This window comes from Lepidochelys kempii, chromosome 1, assembly GCF_965140285.1.
Source record: "Lepidochelys kempii isolate rLepKem1 chromosome 1, rLepKem1.hap1, whole genome shotgun sequence".
NCBI lineage: Eukaryota > Metazoa > Chordata > Testudines > Cheloniidae > Lepidochelys > Lepidochelys kempii.
The window spans coordinates 263,964,168-263,983,868 of NC_136380.1; the positions used below are offsets into that span (position 1 = coordinate 263,964,168).

A 19,701-nucleotide genomic window follows, 5' to 3' on the forward strand; every position below is an offset into this window, starting at 1 on the left:
GTGATACAGTAGTACCTAGTTCTGAAACCCTATTCCTTTCAGCTTCAGCAGTGAGCAGGGAAGGATCACTCAGGGTTGATGCCTGCTTCCAAGAAGAAGGGAACATGGCTTCTGCTGAGTGTGCCCCCAAACCATACCCCAATGGGGAGGTATGTGACAGGGATGTCTATACTCCCACATTAACCTGGATAATGAAGGGATTAAATCCCTTCCCCTGGAGAAGAGATCCTTCCTGGCCATTGGAGCTGCATTAGCTACCAGGATTGAAAGGATGGGCCTTCAGCTTGGGCTTAAGAGACATCTGTAAGGAGATTGAGGGACTATTGAGCAGAAAGGTAGAAAAGGGCTTCCTCCCACCTTGTGTAGCAAGGAACATGTGCTCTGAATCCAATCGGGCAGGACTACTATTCTCTCATCACTCTCCCAGCTGCAAGGGACAATTTGAATGGCTTAACCAAACCCTGCTAAGAAGGGAACCTTCTATAGTTATTTCCCCATCCACAAAGATTGTTTCTTTTCTGCCGTGGCTAAAGAAAATGACTGTGATTATTTGGCCCCTGCGCTAGATGATAATACACAAGCTACATTTTTTTCCCAGAGAGGGAGCCTTAATGAATAGTTTCTTTCCCTAAAGCAGTGGTTTTCCACCTTTTTTTCATTTACGGACCCCTAAAAAATGTCGAATGGAGGTGCAGGCCCCTTTGGAAATCTTAGATATAGTCTGTGGATCCTCAATGGCCTGCAGATTACAGGTTGAAAACCACTGCCCTAAAGGGGAAAAGGTCTTGTTTATGTAAGATACATCTGTATTCTCCCCAGCCCCCTCTCGTTTGTAGGATGAACAACCCCTTTTACAGGATTGTACAGCGATAAAGCCTATTTAACCTTTGGCTCTTCTCTGAGGTGCTAACCAGAGGCCCAGTTAGTTCCAAGGGGGTGGGGGTGTATGTGGCTATGTGAGTGCTAAGTTTCTAGGCAGATGGACTGAATTAATCCCTTCATCCCATATAGGCCCCTGAATAGTTGTCAGATGTTAATAAATTTCAGCCACTGCCAGCTTGAATTGGATTGAAACTGGCGACCTAGAGGTGAGAAGATTTGTATCCCTTGATCCAGGCTGCATATACAATTGTTTAAGCACACACAAAGAGATGCACGAGGCTAGAGGCCGCTAACGAATGGAGAATGAGATGTAATGAAAGGGAAGAGAAAACATATCAAAGCCAACATCTCCTCCCTTGGAGCAGGTGAAATGCTGGACACAGCTTTTTGTTTCCCTTCCCCTTTCATATCCTTATTTGCTCTTCCTTTGTCGAGCGCTCTAACTGGGCAGGCATCCTGACTGAATAGCTCCTTTCTCCCTTACTTGCTGTATCTCCCGCTGCTGCTTCCATCTACGCCCTACTTCCTCATTGTGCCAGAGTGCGTGGTTAAGGAAGAGGACAGACAACGGGAGATGGAGAAAAACAAGACGCACTGGCTTCTGTTTGAGTCTGTCAAAGAACTGTTTCAACGCCTTACATGTCTCTCCCTGGCTTTTATTCTTGCAGGTCCTTTTATTATTATTATTATTACTCCTTCAACGGGCAGACAAAGGCAAATCCACCTGCTGCTCCACCAGTCCCTTTCTCTGCCATGTCCAGCTTGAACATAAATCTTGTTGGCTCGTGTGCTTGTGTGATCTTGCAAAGAATGCTGCAGTTTCAGCTCAACTTAGGGTTTTTTTTTTTTTTTAAATGACAGTACCTAATGTAGGTAGAAATATTTGAATTAAAATGAAAAAGTTGGCTTTCCATGCAGCATGAGAAACCTGACAAAGCTCATATTTTTCACCAGGCATTTGAAAATGAGGTTGGGGTATGGAATTATTTCAGTTTGTTTAGTGGGAGATGACTTAAGATAAACTATACTGCTGCATTTAGGTTGTATTAAGTCATGTGATGGGCACTTAAAGCACATGATAAGCACCTTCTTTAACATATCTAAATAGGTGAACACAACTAACTGCAGTGGGCTGGGGTAGAAAGCAAAACTGACTAGCAAAAGACTAGTGTGCTTTCATTATCCAAGCCAAAAGAAGTGGAAAACCGCAACAGATAGCACCCAGGGGGAACAGTTAATTGGATTAAAATTTTTTTTTCCAATAAATTGCATGGTATTTGTCAATGTGTGTACATTTTCAATATGAGTCTAATGGGCCAGATTCTTGATGATGTAAATCACTGTAGCTCCAATTCATAGGATGGCTCATGTATTTTTGGAGGTTGGGACCCTTGAGAAGATAGTAGGAGGCCAGGGGGAACACAAGCTTCTGAGAGCCCATTTAAGATCCTCCCACAGCAGAAGCCCATAGCACACGCCATCCTTGACCTACACAGAACACCTTTCATCTCCTTACGGTTCAACAACCTCTTTTGCCGTAAGGGAGAATAGCAGATCTGCCACTAATGCCTCTCTAGTACAATGAGGGGGTGTGGAAAGGCTAACAATCACCAGGGCATGGAGAAGGAATTAGAGAGAGCTTGTTAAGATTAAAATAATTGGACCAGAGCCTCAGCAGTCGTAACTTGGCATAGCTCCTCTTAAGTGCCTAGATGTGTGTATGTACATGTAGGAGAGTTTGTGCATCTGCGAGTATTTTCTGTCTTCGAGGCTGCAGGAAGCCTTCCATTGAGTATGTGAGACATTTAATAGGTGGAAGCAGAGAAGGGAGAGTAAGGAAGCTTCTTGTCTTCTCTAATATCCTTGTAAATAACTCCATGTCCTTTATTGGCCTCACACTCTCCTCAGTGGGGAGGAAGAGAATCAATAATCATTTAAAACTTTGCAGATCAATTAGCTGTGCAATGCAGGTGTGATAGCAGCTTTTGGACAGAGCCAGAGCTTGCGGATTTACTCAAAAGGAGAGCTAGACGGGAGGGAGGGTGGAGTTTCTATGAGTTCAACCATCTTGGAACGTTAGAGATAATTACCAGTGGCTGCTCTGGTGAGGAAATGGATTTCTTGAAGCATGATGATTGAAGCTGCATGATGGAACACCCTTACCAAGTCCGACCAATAATTCTTGCTACAGCCAGCAAAAATATATCTGCTTTAAAGCAGGGGTTGAATCCAGCGCTCATGCCCACACATGCACAGAAATGCAGTTCTGGTCCTTCTCATAATGTTTCAGTACAGTGAACTCTCAAGTGACCACTCAAAGGACTGATGAGTCAGTCACTGGATAGAGGTGTGTTCTAAAAAGGTGGAGCAGAATTGTACTCCACAGGATGGACTCTCATTTATACTAAGGCTCCTCCTGGCAGCATAAATGGTGTAGGAAAGGCCTAGGAGAATACCTCATGTGTTGGTGGCCTCCCTGGCTGGCACAGAGCTGATGTAATGGCTCTGTGCCAGCCCTGTTCCTAGCCCCTGCTGTAAAGCCTGTGTTGGAATAGGCGGGAGGTGGGGATGTTCAGGGCAGGAAGGAGGTGTGGCCAGAGTAAACTGCACTATGGCTGTTCTCTGCTTCCCACAGTTGGCATGTTTCTGAGGCATCTCTGACTTACAGTGGGGCCTGGGTAAGCTCCTGGCTGCCGCTCGAAAAAGGGACTGCAAAGGTAGCTTAAAGCTTCCTACTGTCCTAAATGTAGGGAAGGAACAACTGAGGATCTGGCCCCATATTTTTAGAGGTAGTGGATTCAGAGCTGGCTGTTTAGGCTAGTCTCAGGTAGAGGTTTCACTGTATGTGGCGCTGCCTCACACGGTATGCATCCGATGAAGTGAGCTGTAGCTCACGAAAGCTCATGCTCAAATAAATTGGTTAGTCTCTAAGGTGCCACAAGGCCTCCTTTTCTTTCTGTGAGGATGCGATGTCATGGCACTGACATGAAGAAACAAACAGTGCCGCATAACTATTTCATCCTGCTAAACAAATGCAAAAAAGCGACAGCCCGAAAGCCGCAGGGACAGGGTCATTTGGTGCAGGTGCCCCTGGGGGATTGGGTTTGCCAAAGGACAATGGAGAATCTTGGCTTGTGCTTTTTGATTCTGTTTTTGGATTCAGTATCTTGCCTTCTTCACACAATGCCCATGGTCCCCATAACCCTCACACTCCGTCCACTTCCCTCTGTCTTATGGGAGTGTGAGGAAGCCTGATGACTGACTCCCATTCACACTGAAGGGGTGCCCCAGCCGCTCCTTCTGCTGTAATCTTCTAAGAGCTGGGCTGGGAGCATTATTGGCATTTCTCCCCAGAGCTTAGGGGCCCTTCATACCCTGGGAATCTGAGAAAGAGCCTCCCGAGATTGCCTGATAGCCCCTGGGACTTCCACTATTCAAAATGCCTGCCTTCCCCCTACCCAATCCACTCACAAGCAGCCACCCTAAGGCCCTGCGAGTCCCATCTGCAGTCGTCCTAGCCCCTCTACACAAGTGGCTCTGACAGGTGGCCTCTCAGTCAGTTCCTCTCCTCTTTTTCTGCAGGACAGGTCCCCCTTAAGGCTCCACTGGCTAGAGGAGATGCCAGCTAGCCACTCCATCCCCTTTCACCTGTTGTGGTGAGGGTGGAAAATCAAAGCCACTGTCATCTTTGGTCCAGAATGGGCATTGGATGGTGGTAGGAACTGCAAGGAGCGATGCAGAACTGTTGCCTGCTGCTGCCAATACTGACTCTAATGAGCTGGTGGCCACAGACACATTACTTGTGAGTGGTTGCTAAGGAAACCACATGTTCGGAACTGGAACCAAAACTGCAGGGACCATTTTGTATTTGGAGCCTTAAATCCAGTCCTCTCAGAGATGTGCACGGATCCTACAGCGATGGCCGGGAACCCCATGCCATCTAGATGGACAGGAAGTGTCAGGCAGAAGTGGGTGATTGGATCTGATGTGCTGGTTTTATCCCACCTCTAGAAAACACCCTCATGCTGTGTCAGCGAACACAGTGATCTTGTTCCTAGGCCAGCCTCAACAAGGCTGAAGCTTGTCATCGTTTGTATTAAAGTAGCACCTAGAGGCCGCAAGCAAGATTCAGGCCCCATTGTGCTAGGCATGGGACAGACACATGGTAAGAGACTGCCCCTGCCCCAAAAGCTTACAGTGAAAATCGACATGACAGAGGGTGAAAAGAATGTTTGATGGATGGGGAACAGAGGCACAGGCAGATTAAGTGACTTAGGCTTGTCTAAACAAACACTTTGCAGCAAGATGGGGTGTCAATCTATCCCCACTAGCCTACCACACACCAGCTGTCGTGTGGGCCCTGCTGCTGCTCACTAAAAGTTCCCTAATGCACTTTGATCCACCTTGCTTTGAAATGGGAGTAGATTAAAGTACGCGAGAGAACTTTTAATGCGCAACAGTAGGGTCCACACAGACATTTAGGCTGCATCTGTGCTACAGGCTAGGGGGGTGATTCCCAGCTCACGTCCATCTGCTTGTGCTAGCTTGATGAGAGGTAGTGAGAGTGTAAATAGCAGCGTAGCTGTGGTTGCACCCGGGGGGCAGCAGAGACATGGCTGAGCTGTGCTGTGTACGTACCTACCCGTTTGAGGCGGGTTTGTCTTTGGCACAGCTCAGCCACGCTTCTGCTGGCACTACCTACGCTGCTGGTTTTAGAAGATGAATTCAATGAAAGCTTGTGTGAACTGGGAAACACCCCTAGCTCCAGGTGTAGATGTAGCTTGAGGCTATGTTTATGCTACTAGCTTGAGGTGTGAGTTCCCTGCTCATATACATGTGCTTGCACTAGCTTTCATCAAACCAGTCTAGCCGCAGTAGCATGGGCAACGGTGAATGGTAGCATGGGCTAACCACCCTGGGCTCAGGGCTGATTTCTCCTGGGAATGGGAAGTCCACGCTGCCACTTGCCCCAGCCCATGCTACTATTTTTAGCATGCTAGCCCAAAGACGGCTAGTGTGAGAGTGTCTATGACACCTGGGAATGGCACCTCTAGCTCCAAATGTAGACACGGCCTTCATGTGCAGCCTGCTCGTGGGGGATCGGTGTACTTCTCAGCTTGCTGCAAGCTAAGTGTTCATGTAGAGAAGCCTCTACTCAGGGTCCCCCAGGGAGTCAGTAGCAGAGCTGACACTTGACCCCACATCTCCTTAGTCCAAATCCAGTGCCAATACCAGAAGATCATCCTTCCTCAAGTGTGGATGCAGTGCTGGCCTGAACACTCTCGTAAAACCCCATGTGTGCCCAGAGCCTTTTTAACTTCTCTTTGTTCCCCCTTTCTTTACCCTGTACTGCCCTACTGCTTCCCTGTAGTAGCCCAAAACTAGAAATACCAAAATAACGAATGGATGGGCTGCTCTTATGAATTTCTGGGAACCTGTTCACATCTGGGCAGCAGTGGAAATTTTGTGAGAGAAGATTTCCCACTCCAAAGAGGTTCAGATGGATTTGGAGAAGTTGATGAACACTGAATGCTTATCTAAATGGAATCACTGTACTTTTTTTGAGGTTTCCTCCCCACTGCTCAGAAGAGAGCAAGGGCACTCTTGATGAAATGAAAGAGCAGTTAATTTAGAAATGATAAAAAGAAATACAACTTCACACAGGATGTAGTTGATTTGTGGAATTTCCTCTATGCCCTCCTGCCAAGTACTGGGACTGGATTTTTAAGTGCTGGATAATGTTATAACCACTAACGATAAGAGGTTGCTTTGCCAGCTGACATACCAATCAGTATGTAGTCAGATTTCATGTTTCAGGGTACAAGCTGGTCACCTCTGAGGGCCAGAAAAAAAATCCCCCACACAAACAGCATAATATAACTTGCTGAGTAGATTATGGGGCATTTTTGCCTTTCTTTAAACCATTGGAGACTGGTCGTGTCAGGATACTTGACAGAATGGACTACTGGTCTGATCTGGTATGGTAGGAGTATGACAGAGTGCAAGGTGCAAACAGGTGAACCTGCACTCTGATCATTCTGATATTAATTAATTCCCTTTGAGAAATCGGATGAGGCTAATTAGTCAATCAGGATGGCTGTCTAAGCCAATTATCCTATCAGCCCAGGGCAGATAAGAAGAGGTACAGGAAGGAAGTGGGGGAGAAACCCCCCTAGGCCTAGCTAACCCTAGCTACACAGAGGCTCAGAGCAGAGAGACCTCTGTTCCCCTCAGGAAGTGGTGAGAGGGCCAAAAGCTACCTTAACATTGCAAATAGACTGTTGCACAAGGATTGTTGTATTGGAGGGGTGGAGGAAACACATAATAAAAGGACATGGTGATGGCACAATCATGGGAGTCAGTGCAATGTTTGCAGGAAGAAGGCAAGAGAGGAGCCATGCCCTGTGACAAGGAGGTAGGATTCTGGACTGGTAGTATGATATGGTGTAGACAGGATACCTGACTAAATGGACCAGAGGTCTAATCCAGGTAGTCACGTATATATTTACACCTGTAGCATAACAACCCTTGTGATTTGGTCCAAACTTTATAGACTGGACAGTAGCCACTTCTGATGAATTATAGCTCTAGCTATGTATTCTATTTTTTTTCTGTTCTCCTTCCTCTGAAGCATGAGAGATGCCCACAGCTGGAGATGGGACACTGGATGGGGTATATCAGTGATCTCAGGTGGCACTGAGCATTCTGTCTATTAGGTACATGGCTGGCTGGTTCTTGTTCACATGCTCAGGGTTTAACTGATAACCATATTTGGGTTGGGAAGGAATTTTTCCTCAGCTCAGATTGGCAGGAACCTTGTGGGGTTTTGCCTTCCTCTATGGTGTGTGGGTGCAGACCACTTGCCAGGATCATCTGGGTAGCTCTCACTTAATCATTTCCCTGCCATTGCCAGGGTCTTGGGCACTGGTGCACCTGGGTCCCTCCTATTCTCTGCCTGTGGCATATCGTATCATAGACTCCTGAGGGCTGTAATACTTTGGTCTAATTTCAATTGCTGGGTTCAGCATGTACATGCTGGATAATACTGGTGGCCTGTGATATACCGGAGGTCAGACTAGATGATCTGGTGGTCCCTTCTACTCTTAAACTCTGTGACTAATCAAAGGATTATTCATTTCCCTAAGGTTTAATACTATGTGTTCTATGGAGCAAGACATACCTGCAAGGGAGAAAATATCATTATCCTACCCCAAGACAGGTATTGGGGATTATAGGGTGTCTTGTGTCTCCTCTGTTGCAGTATGTCTGGAGTGATTCCTTGCAAACCCCTTAAAACAGGAATTGAAAATTACTTACAATTTTCAGTCTCCTGCATTGGCTTCAATATGAACCTGCTTTGGTCGAGCTCCAGAGGGACTCCTTGGTGTACAAGTGCTTATAGTGATCCCAATCAGCTGGGCAGTGGTTGATTTTTGGGGTCTTGCAGCAGGTCAGTTTCTGTTGTTGCAGAGAAATTGATGTCATGGAGTCAGGTCTGGTGTAATCTGTTTTATACCATGTGCGTATTCAAATCAACATGATGCATGTGAGTCCTATTGCTCTTAAACTGAGAGAGAGACAACTGTGCACAAAGGCAACTCTGGTTCCCCAGCTCAGTCACTCTGAACAGCCAGCAAGTACAGCTGCCACCATTGCTGACTTTCCATCCTCCCAAATGTCACAGACCATCCCTTCCTGGCTACCCTATCACCTCCAGGGACCAGAAGAGCAGCAGCAAATTCATCACCCTGCCCCACGCTGATGTGGTACTGCTCAATACATGACAGTATACAACCTATCAGAACCTCCTGATTACTGAGCATTCTGGACTCTAGCTTTGCTATGACAATAATAAGAACATTCAGCCACTCAGAACATCTCATTCACTAAAGATTCCAAACCCTACAGTTTGAGGCTTTCTACTGGGAAGTGTTCTGTCATCAAATGCGTTGGGAAGAAGTTGGAATCGCTGCTAAGATCAACGGGGAAAAGTGTCATTAGGAAATGCCACAAGTCCAGGCATCCCAACATTCCTTTGTGCATGTCTGAAGAAGAGCTCTGAGTAAGCTCGAAAGCTTGTCTCTCTCACCAACAGAAGTTGGTCCAATAAAAGCTATTACCTCACCCACCTTGTTGTGTGAGACAGAGATTGAGTAAGAAAGCCTCTGTCCCACATCTTATTCCCTGTAAGGAGTCACAATACTCTTGTCTGTCATACCACATAGCAACCAACAGGATGTCCCAAGTAAAGGGTTCACAATTCTGTGATACAGCATATAGTTCTATGTACAGGAATTATTGTATATTTCAAAACTAAATATAATAAATGCAGAGAGGAAAAACAAGCGGAAGCCTTTGTCTCCAGGATAGCCTGAGGCCTTGATAAGTTTGTGGTAGGGATAAGCAGGAGTAAATGAACACTTAAACAAACAGCTCTGCTGTAGCAAACAGGCCTGAGAAATATAGAAAAATTAATGATAAGACTTTGAATTTCTATGGCAATTTTCCATCAGGAACAATAAACATCGTACCATGACTGTGATGAATAGGTACATGGTGAGGTCTCCTTTTTAAAGACCGAAAAGGCGCGGTGGCCTCTCTTTTGATGGTGCTTTTGTGCACCCACAGCATCTGTGGTAATTTGGGCTGAGGCTTGCCTAAAAATATAGCCCTGAGAGACTTGCCCCAGGTCACACAGGAGTTTTGTGGTGGGGCCAGATATAAAAGGAGCCTAGGCTCCTAACTCCCACTACTGTACTTAAACTACAATACCTACTTTATTCTCTAGGAGTCACAGAGTTAAGGTTAGAATCGAATCTAATCTGACCTCCTGGATATTACAGGCCACCAATACCCTCAACAACCACACATTAAGCCCAACAGCCGAGGTGAGGAAAATGGGTGGTACTGGAAATGGGAGAGAGATTAAGAGTGGGAGCCTGATTCATCACTGCCCTATGGCTATTCAGGCTGCGGCAAAGTGACTGTAGGGCAGGTGTAAGCCTCCTCCTGAGGAAAGGGGCCTGTATGCTGTGCAAAGAGCCAACTCTACATGACCACTGTAAGAGCCCCTGATGCAGGAGGAGGCATGGCTATGGTGGGGCCATTGAAAGAGGGCTGAGGGCTGCCCTAGCCAATGTAGAGAGTCAAGCTGGCCTCCAGCAGCCCTAGAATAGGAGTGGCACAAGCCACCTTTCCACTCTCCCTGGGCTGGCACCTGCACCAGTGCAGGGATGACTCTGGCCCTAAGTGTCTTCCAGAAGTTTGACTAATGCCTCCTTGCCTGTAAAGTGAATACGTGTAATCTACATGCTCCTTGTGTGAATTATATTAATGACACCCCCAGCCAGGATGCCTGCAACAGGGGTTGACTATGACAGCTAAAAGTATGGGCCTCTACTGCCTGAACTAAAAGTCCTATCTCTTAGCTTGAAGCCAGTAGCAAAATCATAAACATCAGTGAGTTCGCACCACTAGAGGGGGACAGGCAGCCATGCTGTGTGAGTGAGTGAGTGTTACATAAAGAAAACCCCCAAACAGAGAATTGATCTCCTCCCTTCACTAAGTCAGGCGCTATATTGCTTACTATGGGGTTCTGTAGGCCGGGAAGACAATTGATCTGCTGCAACTGCATTAATTCCTGGCTCCCTTGAAGCTTTTCTGTCTGTTTTAGGGTTGATCCCCAGTCTCCACCACACACAGAGCCTGAAATTGAAGCAGTGTCAACTCCAGGCTACGGCACTGAGATGCTGTTGTCTGTGAGGGAGCCATCGCTTCCGCCTGCCTAGGGAATCCAGAGAAGCTGAGAGAATTGAGCTTGTGAATATCCCTTCCCCCCCCTCCCCCCCAATCCCCAGGGCCTCTCCTACCATGTTTGAGGCAAATGGCTTGTTAAACTATAGTGATCAGCTCCAATTGATCCAGCTGCTGAGGCCTGAGCTGCTGGAGCACCTCTCCACAAAAAGAGAGACATGCTACGTTCCCAGGGATCCCTCCCAGGAGGAAGAGGAAAACTCCCAGCTTAACCTAATGCAATTTCTGCCTGGCTCTCCCCTGAGAGGAAAGGTGTTTAGGGGATCACAAAGGGGATAAGTGACGCTGCCTTTGAGGGAAGTGGATACATGGTAACTCACTTTGGATCTTGAGCCATCTCTGTATAAGGCTCTCCCTCCACCGAGACACTTCAGACCTCCCTCAACCCCAAAGCATGGCTCCTAAGGGAGTTAGGATGCAATTGGCTATTACCTCTGCTTGCAACATACGCACTTGTGATACAACATCCCATTTGAGGGGGTTAACATTATGACACTACTGCTCGTTCCAGCAGCAATGACTTCAGAGCAGATTTTCTGTGGGAAGCCATCTGTCAGTCGGAGAGCCTGCTGTGTCCACTCAGCCGCTCCGCCCTCAGCTCAGTTCTACAAAACTGCAGATCCCTGACCCTGTAGAGCTACAATGGGGATCCCCTTGTTTGAGGGGATTTTGTGCCACGTTTTCGTTTCTTATACAGCATTTAGCAATGGGTAACATTTGGCCCACAGCTGGGAGAGATGGCTGAGAAGCAACTGCAAGGACGGGCTTGAAGTCAGAGATTGCAATGATGACGTCTTCATCTGTAACCCAATCCCTTAATTAGCCCCCTGGTGCTAATACCAACGCTTGCTCTCTAGCCATATCTCTAGTCACCAGTGGCTCTAATTTAAAATTTTAGGTGGGGGCAGTGTAAGCCAAATACTGCTGGGAATCTTGGTGGCTGTGTTCCTCTGTGGAAACTTTTGAACTCTAGATGGGAAAATGCTTTATTCTTGGGCACTTTAGAAAGGAATATGGCAATTTCAAGTTTGTATTTTTAATCTTTCTGAGCAGTGTGGTGTCCTCACAGCAGAACCATTGTTTTTCTGTCACCTTGCCCGGAAACTTACTTATAGGGGTGATAACTAGCCCCCTCCCTTTTCCGGAACCATAACCCTCTCGCTTTTTTACAGTCTCCTCTCTCTCCCTGATCAGCAGCTACAGGTGGTCAGGAAAGGGGGAGAAGGAGAAAAATCGTGACACTTTGAAAATATTCCTTTTGTTTTTTGTCAGATACGTTTTCAGTGAAATTTTTCCATCCACCTCTAGCAGCAACTCAAATCAGATTTATCGTAGGAGAAAATGTCCCTCTATATGTTATTGTCCTCTCCTTCCTCCACCATCCCCCCTCTTCTCTGAGTGCTGAGCTGGTGAAGCACTCGAGCATTTGGCCAATTGAAATGCTGGGTTGATTAAGCACTAAGGAGCATTGTGCCAGGCAGAAAGCTGGACTGGCTTGAACAATTGTAGCCCTCTCGTTTTGAGGAGAGGTTGCCCCCTCCTCCTACTGCTGAATAATAAAAATGCATGAAATTGCTCAAGGGTAATTATTTTACCTGCACAGACAACTAGCCTCTGCTGTTTGATTTGAGGGTGTCTGTGTGTGTGTGTGTGTGTGTGTGTGTGTGTGTGTGTGTGTGTGGAGGCATTGTTAATTGAGATTGAAACTGAGATTGAGACTTTTTAAAACCAATCTTATTTTAGTCTGTTCATATTTACATAATGCACTAATGCTTTGGATGGTGTGTATGTCATAGCTTCACCCCAGTGGAAATGGAAATTTCCTATCTAAGACATTGGGGTAGAACAACCTGGGGGACGTTTGGCTGTATAGTCCTGTAGTTCAAGATGTCTGACCCACATCCTCTAATTGTAATATCTGAATATGTTTCAAATCATTAAGGTTAGGATGGCAAGGACTTGTTTAGGATTGTGTTGACACATGGGAGGGGGAGGGGTGACATACCTGAACAAGTCCTTTTCCTCCTTGATATGCACACCCTTTGAATGCTAGCAGATTTATTATCTTCCATCTCTTAGGAGTCATTTAGCCAAGTGATACATTTTTTTAGCTCTTTCAATATTTTCTCAAGTGAGGGTGAGGGTCAGTGTACTCTATGGCGAGGGCCCTACCAAATTCACAGTCCGTTTTGGTCAATTTCATGGTCATAGGATTTTAAAAATCATAAAATTCATGGTTTCAGATATTTAAATCTTAAATTTCACAGTATTGTAGCTGTAGGGGTCTCGACCCAAAATGGGGTCATGGGGAGGGGTCACAACATTATGAGTAGGGGGGTCATGGTATTGCCACCCATACTTCTGTGCTGCTGCCTTCTTTACAGCTTGGCAGTCACAGAGCAGCTGCCGGCCGAGTTCCCAGCTCTGAAGGCAGCACCATTGCCAACAGCAGTGCAGAAGTAAGGATGGAAATACCATACTGTGCCACCTCACTTCTGCGTTGCTGCTGACAGCAACTCTGCCTTCAGAACTGGACTCCCAGCCAGCAGCCATGGAGCTTCCTGAAGCTGGGGGAGATTCCCAGAGATGGGTCTGACCTGGCCTCAGGAGCAGCCCATGCAGAGGAAGAAGAAGTCCTGACCCACCCCAGCCCATCTGGGACTAGCAGCTGGAGCCCCACTCACAATAGGAGCTCCTGGTTGGGACGCCCTCAGCCCTGTCCCTCCCTGGCTCCAGACCCAATGCTTGGGAGTTAAAGGGGCTTTGGGCTGGCTGTGTGGGTGAGTGGGGGAGGTGACATGGGGCCCTGGGTGGTCACCCACTTGCCACTTGTAAGGCCAGCTCTGCCCCCCCAAATATTGATGACCCCCTATACCATGCCACCCTCACTTCTGTGCTGTAGCTGGTGGCGATGCTGCATTCAAAACTGGGCTCCCGGCCAGCAGCCGCCACTTTCCGGCCACACAACTCTGTGAAATCTGGTCTCCCCTTAAATAGCCAGATTTCATGAGGCAGATCAGATTTCATGGTCCGTGACACGTTTTTGATGGCCGTGAATTTGGAAGGGCCCTATCTATGGCTAAGTCCCTCAGTTCTGTGAGTCTTTGGTAGAAATTATGGAAATTCTGTAGAAGCTTTAGATAAATTTATGAAAAGGAGGATTTTATTGAATTTAATATGAAGATGAATAATATGATCAAAAGAGTTCCCTGTGTTGGTTTTATATTAAATTTATTTTAAGATCTCTCTCCAGTTTCAGTGTTCAGTATGCAATACATTGTCATCTTCAGGTTTCAGAGTTAACAGTCCATTACAATGAAATGTCTCAGCTATTTGTTCAGGCTGTCTTCAAACTCAGATGTCACTGCATTAGTTTACTTTTGGGTCACATTTTCATGTTTTTTCCCCCATAACCATCAAGGCTAGAAATATATCTTTTAAAGAAGGATGAGATTTTTATGGCAAAGAGTGAATTCTATGACGAGTTCCAGCCACAGAATACATGGGACACAAATAAGGACTTTGATTATTTTTGGTTGTTCTCTGACTTGCTTTCAAGTTGCTATTATTTTTCTGCTTTTTTGAGATTCTCAGAGCTGTATGCAGTGTTCTAGGAATGGTGTTAACACTAGTTTTAAAAATGGAGAGAGAATTTGGTGACAACTCACCTCGTTGTTTAAATGCCATAGCTCAGTGGCTCTCAACTAATTTCCAGACTACTGTACCTCTTTCAGGAGTCTGATTTTTGTCTTGCATACCCCCAAGTTTCACCTAAAAACTACTTGCTTACAGCCACACTATTACTGAAAATTTGCTGACTTTCTCATTTTTACCATATAATTATAAAATAAATCAATTGGAATATAAATATTGTACTTACAGCTCAGTGTATAGTTTATAGAAGGGTATAAACAAGTCATTGTCTGTGTAAAATTTTAATTTATACTGGCTTCACTAGTGCTTTTTATGTAGCTTGTTGTAAAACTAGGCAAATATCTAGATGAGTTGATGTACCATACCCTGGAAGACCTCTGCATACCCCCAGGGGTATGCAAACCCCTAGTTGAGAACCACTGCCATAGCTTACAGAGGGTTTAGGGACAACACAAGATTAGATCTAGCTAGACAGTGAGTCAGCGGGTTATGGCTGACTACTGGGATAGGCTTTTTCTTTCCAGAGTTGCTCAGCTATGAAATATTCTGCTAAAGGAGAGACAGTGGAAGCAGATAATCAAAAACATCCTTAAGGAAAGGATGGATGGACAATTTAGCTGGGACCTCTGCTGAAAAGCAGCTTTGCCTGCCGACAGTAGGAGGATGGTTTCGGTGGAGATCTGCTCTTCACTCTATTCTAAATTTGTGTATGTCCTGAGGTAAAGTTTTAGGGCACTTATCGGCTTACTGTGTGCAATGGATTTCCTCTGACCTAAAACACCTGTTTGTCTCCTTTAGGACCTCTGTTCCAATTCTTCAGGCTTGCTGGGAAGAGGCAAGGCCAGTATTTCATTCCTAAAACTGGCTGTGGATGGTCCACCTTATTGTCATATGAATCTCTGCTGAACTCCAAAATTTAATTCTACCATTTTTTTTAGGGGCTCAATCCTATGCCATTGAAGTCAATGGGAGTTTTACCTTGATTTTTAAAGGGCATAAAATCAGTCCATAAATGAAAATCATGTGGAAATGTTCCCTTCATTCCTTTCCAACATGGATTGGGGAAAAGCAGGGATGTAAAATTACACTGGACTGTTGACAAATTCTAAGTCTGCTTCTTCTGAGACCTTCTGAGGTCTCTTCCAACCCTAATATTCTATGATTCTAATTCTATTATTCTATTGTGAACTACCCGAATGGGAAACACTTTCACTGTGCCGTGGGCTAACAGGGATTTGTAGAAAAGCTCTTTCTAAAGATCACTTTTTGAGGTTTTAAAATTGATTCCTTTTAATTTTTCTTTCTTATCATGCTCAGGCTTTTGCATGAAAGGCAATCTGATACAGGGTGGAGGGATAAGAAAAACACCACCAATAGAAATAGCATTTATTCTGTCCTTGTGACCTCATCTACACTGAATCCATTCATCCTTCTCTTCCAGGATTACTTCTAATATTCCAGACCCCTAAGCAGCTTCAAATAGCCACCATCAAAAAGAAAACAAGAACCACCATAAAATGTTTCCCACCCTTGGTATTTGCTCAGCTCTGTTGATGATAATAATAATAATAATTAATAATCCTTGAACCTTACTGTAACACAGAGGTTCTTTGGCAAAGGGTACCCTGTTCTTAGCAAAATCTCTCACCCTGAACCTGACAAACTCACTACACCAAACACATGTCTTTACAGGATATTTATCCATAAAGAGTAACATGTAATGTATCTACAGAAAGCTTGTAACTTGTTGATATTCATAATCATTGTGAGATGTATGTACAGGTAGTATTTAAGGAATAATTTATTTATATTGAAAGTATACTTTATGAACTCAGAGTAAAAATTAGTCACCACGTGTAATGTGATGACCCATTCAAGCATGAGGACATTACCCCTCCTTAATCAGCTGGCAAGGTAATGCAAGGGACACTTGTATACCCTTGCGACATCCCAGAAATCATCAAAGACCATTTCAAATGACCAAAACCACTCGGAGGTGAAATGGAACATTATCGCAGGCAGGAGATTGCCCTGGCTATGAATAAATACAAAAGATTGTTTCAGGATAACAGAATGCAGGGAAATGCCATCTGTATTAATTCACTGAGGAAACCCCTTAAGAAGCCAGGGGGTTTTCATGAACATTTGGATTCTGGCTCTGCAACAGACTGAACTTTGTGGGGAAAGGTAACTGTTGATAAGTGTCGACCCAGGTTCACATTTTTTGAATTGTTTGGTGTTGTAACCATTTGCTTCCATCACTTTCTCTCTCTTCCAGTTAAGTACTTACTTTTTCTTAAATAAAATTACTTTCATTTTATGGTAAGCGCTCACAAGTGCTGTGTGGTTACAGGAGTGGTGCTTTAAGTTAAAACTGGTAAATTGGGGTGACCTGAAATTTCTTTGGGTAGCCATTTTTAGGGACTGGATATCACAGGGGAATAATGTACAAGGACTGGGGATTTGAGTGCATCTGTTGTTACCCTGCAAGGCAAAGTTAGGGCTGGCATAACCCAGAGGAAAGGGTGCTTGGGTGGCTGAAAGGCAGGTGATGCCAGAGAGCTGACATCCAGCTTCCACAAGAAAGCCTCCCTCTTGCTGGAGGCAGGAGATAACAAGGTGGCTCACAGTCCTTGGTGTCCTGAGAACTGTCACATCTGCCCAAAACACAAAGAAAAGAGGTGAAGCCTATCTCCCCTCTTCCCCCACTCATTAGAGTTGGCCATGAATTTGTTTTTTTCATTTCCTTTGACCCCTTCTTGTTTTTTTTCTCTCTCTCTTTCATTCTGTTCTAGGATGAGTCATCCATGTTCTTCCAGTTTGGCCCATCAATAGAACAGCAAGCCTCTGTCATGCTCAACATCATGGAAGAATATGACTGGTACATATTCTCCATTGTCACTACCTACTTCCCTGGCTACCAGGACTTTGTCAACAAGATCCGCAGCACCATCGAGAACAGCTTTGTAGGCTGGGAGCTGGAGGAGGTCCTCTTGCTGGACATGTCCCTAGATGATGGAGACTCAAAGATCCAGAACCAGCTCAAGAAGCTCCAGAGCCCTGTCATACTCCTCTACTGCACCAAGGAAGAGGCCACCTACATCTTTGAGGTGGCCAACTCTGTGGGTCTGACAGGCTATGCTTACACATGGATCGTGCCCAGCCTGGTGGCAGGGGATACAGACACAGTGCCATCTGAGTTCCCCACTGGCCTCATCTCTGTGTCTTATGATGAATGGGACTATGGCCTTCCTGCCAGGGTGAGGGATGGGATAGCCATAATCACCACAGCTGCTTCTGACATGTTGTCTGAGCACAGCTTCATCCCGGAGCCCAAGAGCAGCTGTTACAACACCCAGGAGAAACGGATCTACCAGTCCAACATGCTGAACAGGTAAGGCGAATGGATGGGAGGTGGGGGGTCACAAGCAGCATCTGAAAAACCTTCTGAAGTTTGTGGCATTTAGGGGACCAGTAGGGAGAGCAACCCAAGCTTGTACTAATTGGAGGCTGAGCAAATGGAAGGCTTTTAATGGTCAGGCCAGTTCTGAGGTGGTCCATGTCCTTTTATGCTGCCACTTCAACAGTTCTCGGTGGTGCTGGTATGAAAGAATAGGAGCCAGAGCACCCAGGAGTAGGGTGACCAGACATCCCGATAAAATTGGGACTGTCCCAATATTGAGCAGTTTGTCCCGCATCCCGACAGAAATACGGTCAGGAGGCCATTTGTCCCGATATTTTGTTTCGGGCGCAGCAGCCTTTTTTGTCACTTAGGCGGCGGTGACAGGTGGGGGGAGCGCCTTTTCAATTGTTACACTCACCCGGCACATGCGGGTCGTCGTCGGCACGTACTTCTCTCTTCGTTGGGAAGATTTATTTCCTGGCGCCGAATGTGCCAGGTGAGTGTAACAATTGAAAAGGCGCTCCCCCTGTGGCGGTCCCGATATTTTGGATTTAGCATCTGGTCACCCTACCCAGGAGGGGGATGAACAGTGACTGCATAGTGCAAAAGTCTGTGTGCACATTTCCAAGGAGGAACGATTCCATGTGTGTGTGACAAGAATGGATCCTATGGTTCTTAACAGCGTGTCTTTGCATAAAAGACCCACGCAGGGTGCTGCTCTGTCCCCTTCTAATAATGGCCGTGGCATGCATAAAGGCTGATAAAACCTTGCCTAACAGACTTGGGTCTTCTAGGCCAAACTCTGGAGGCTCATGTATTTAGACCCAGAAGGTCCTGGGTTTGACACCCCCTCTCCCCACTGCCAACAATGCACACAGTGGTCTGGTTTGTGGGTAACAGGAATATTTTTATTAGGTATTTATATGGCCCCCATTACTGTAGTTTCTGAGCGCCTCACAATCTTGAATGTATTAATCCTAACCATACCCCTGTGAGGTAGGGAAGTATTTTAAGATTAAACTCGATAAGTTTATGGAAGAGATGGTATGATGGGATAACATGATTTTGGTAATTAATTGATCTTTAAATATTCATGGTAAATAGGCCTAATGGCCTGTGATGGGATGTTAGATGGGGTGGGATCTGAGTTACCCAGGAAAGAATTTTCTGTATTATCTGGCTGGTGAATCTTGCCCATATGCTCAGGGTTTAGCTGATCGCCATATTTGGGGTCGGGAAGGAATTTTCCTCCAGGGCAGATTGGAAGAGGCCCTGGAGGTTTTTCGCCTTCCTCTGTAGCATGGGGCACGGGTCACTTGCTGGAGGATTCTCTGCTCCTTGAAGTAAACCACGATTTGAGGACTTCAAAAGCTCAGACATAGGTGAGAGGTCTTTCGCAGGAGCGGGTAGGTGAAATTCTGTGGCCTGCGTTGTGCAGGAGGTCAGACTAGATGATCATAATGGTCCCTTCTGACCTTTGTATCTATGAATCTATTATCCCCATTTACAAATGGGAAGGGCACAGAGAGGGGCTATGTGACTTGCCCCAGGTCACTCAGGATGTCTGTGGTGGAGCAGGGAGTTGAATCTCAGTTTCCTGAATCCCCAGGCTAGTACCCTAAGCACTGGATTTTTTTCCTCTTCCCATCTCTGCCCCCCAGAGCATCAGTATGTTATACCAATCCAGGGAAGGAGACCTGAATTGGGAAGGGATACAAAATCCTCATCTGGCTTAATGGGTCCTGTGGGGTTGGGTTGTCATGCTCTAGTGACTTGCTACTCAGTCTGTGCATATAGACATCCTTGGGTAGGTTGATCCTATTACTACTGGTGGACAAGGGTGGGGGGAAAATCCATCTTACACTCTCCAAAGGGGGACTCCACACAGCACATGCATTTTTGTCATTTGCCTTGATATAAATATCATGACACAGTGCAAATATGGTAGG

General features: G+C 45.8%; 1 protein-coding gene across 1 annotated transcript in view; it reads left to right on the top strand.

Moving 5' to 3' along the window:
- Window positions 1-19,701, top strand: part of GRIN2B (glutamate ionotropic receptor NMDA type subunit 2B) — a 225,088-nt gene that overhangs the window by 47,840 nt on the left and 157,547 nt on the right. The window contains exon 2 of the mRNA XM_073327319.2: window positions 17,145-17,743. Within this exon, the coding sequence (XP_073183420.1) occupies window positions 17,145-17,743 (599 nt within the window). The remainder of the gene's footprint in view (window positions 1-17,144; window positions 17,744-19,701) is intronic.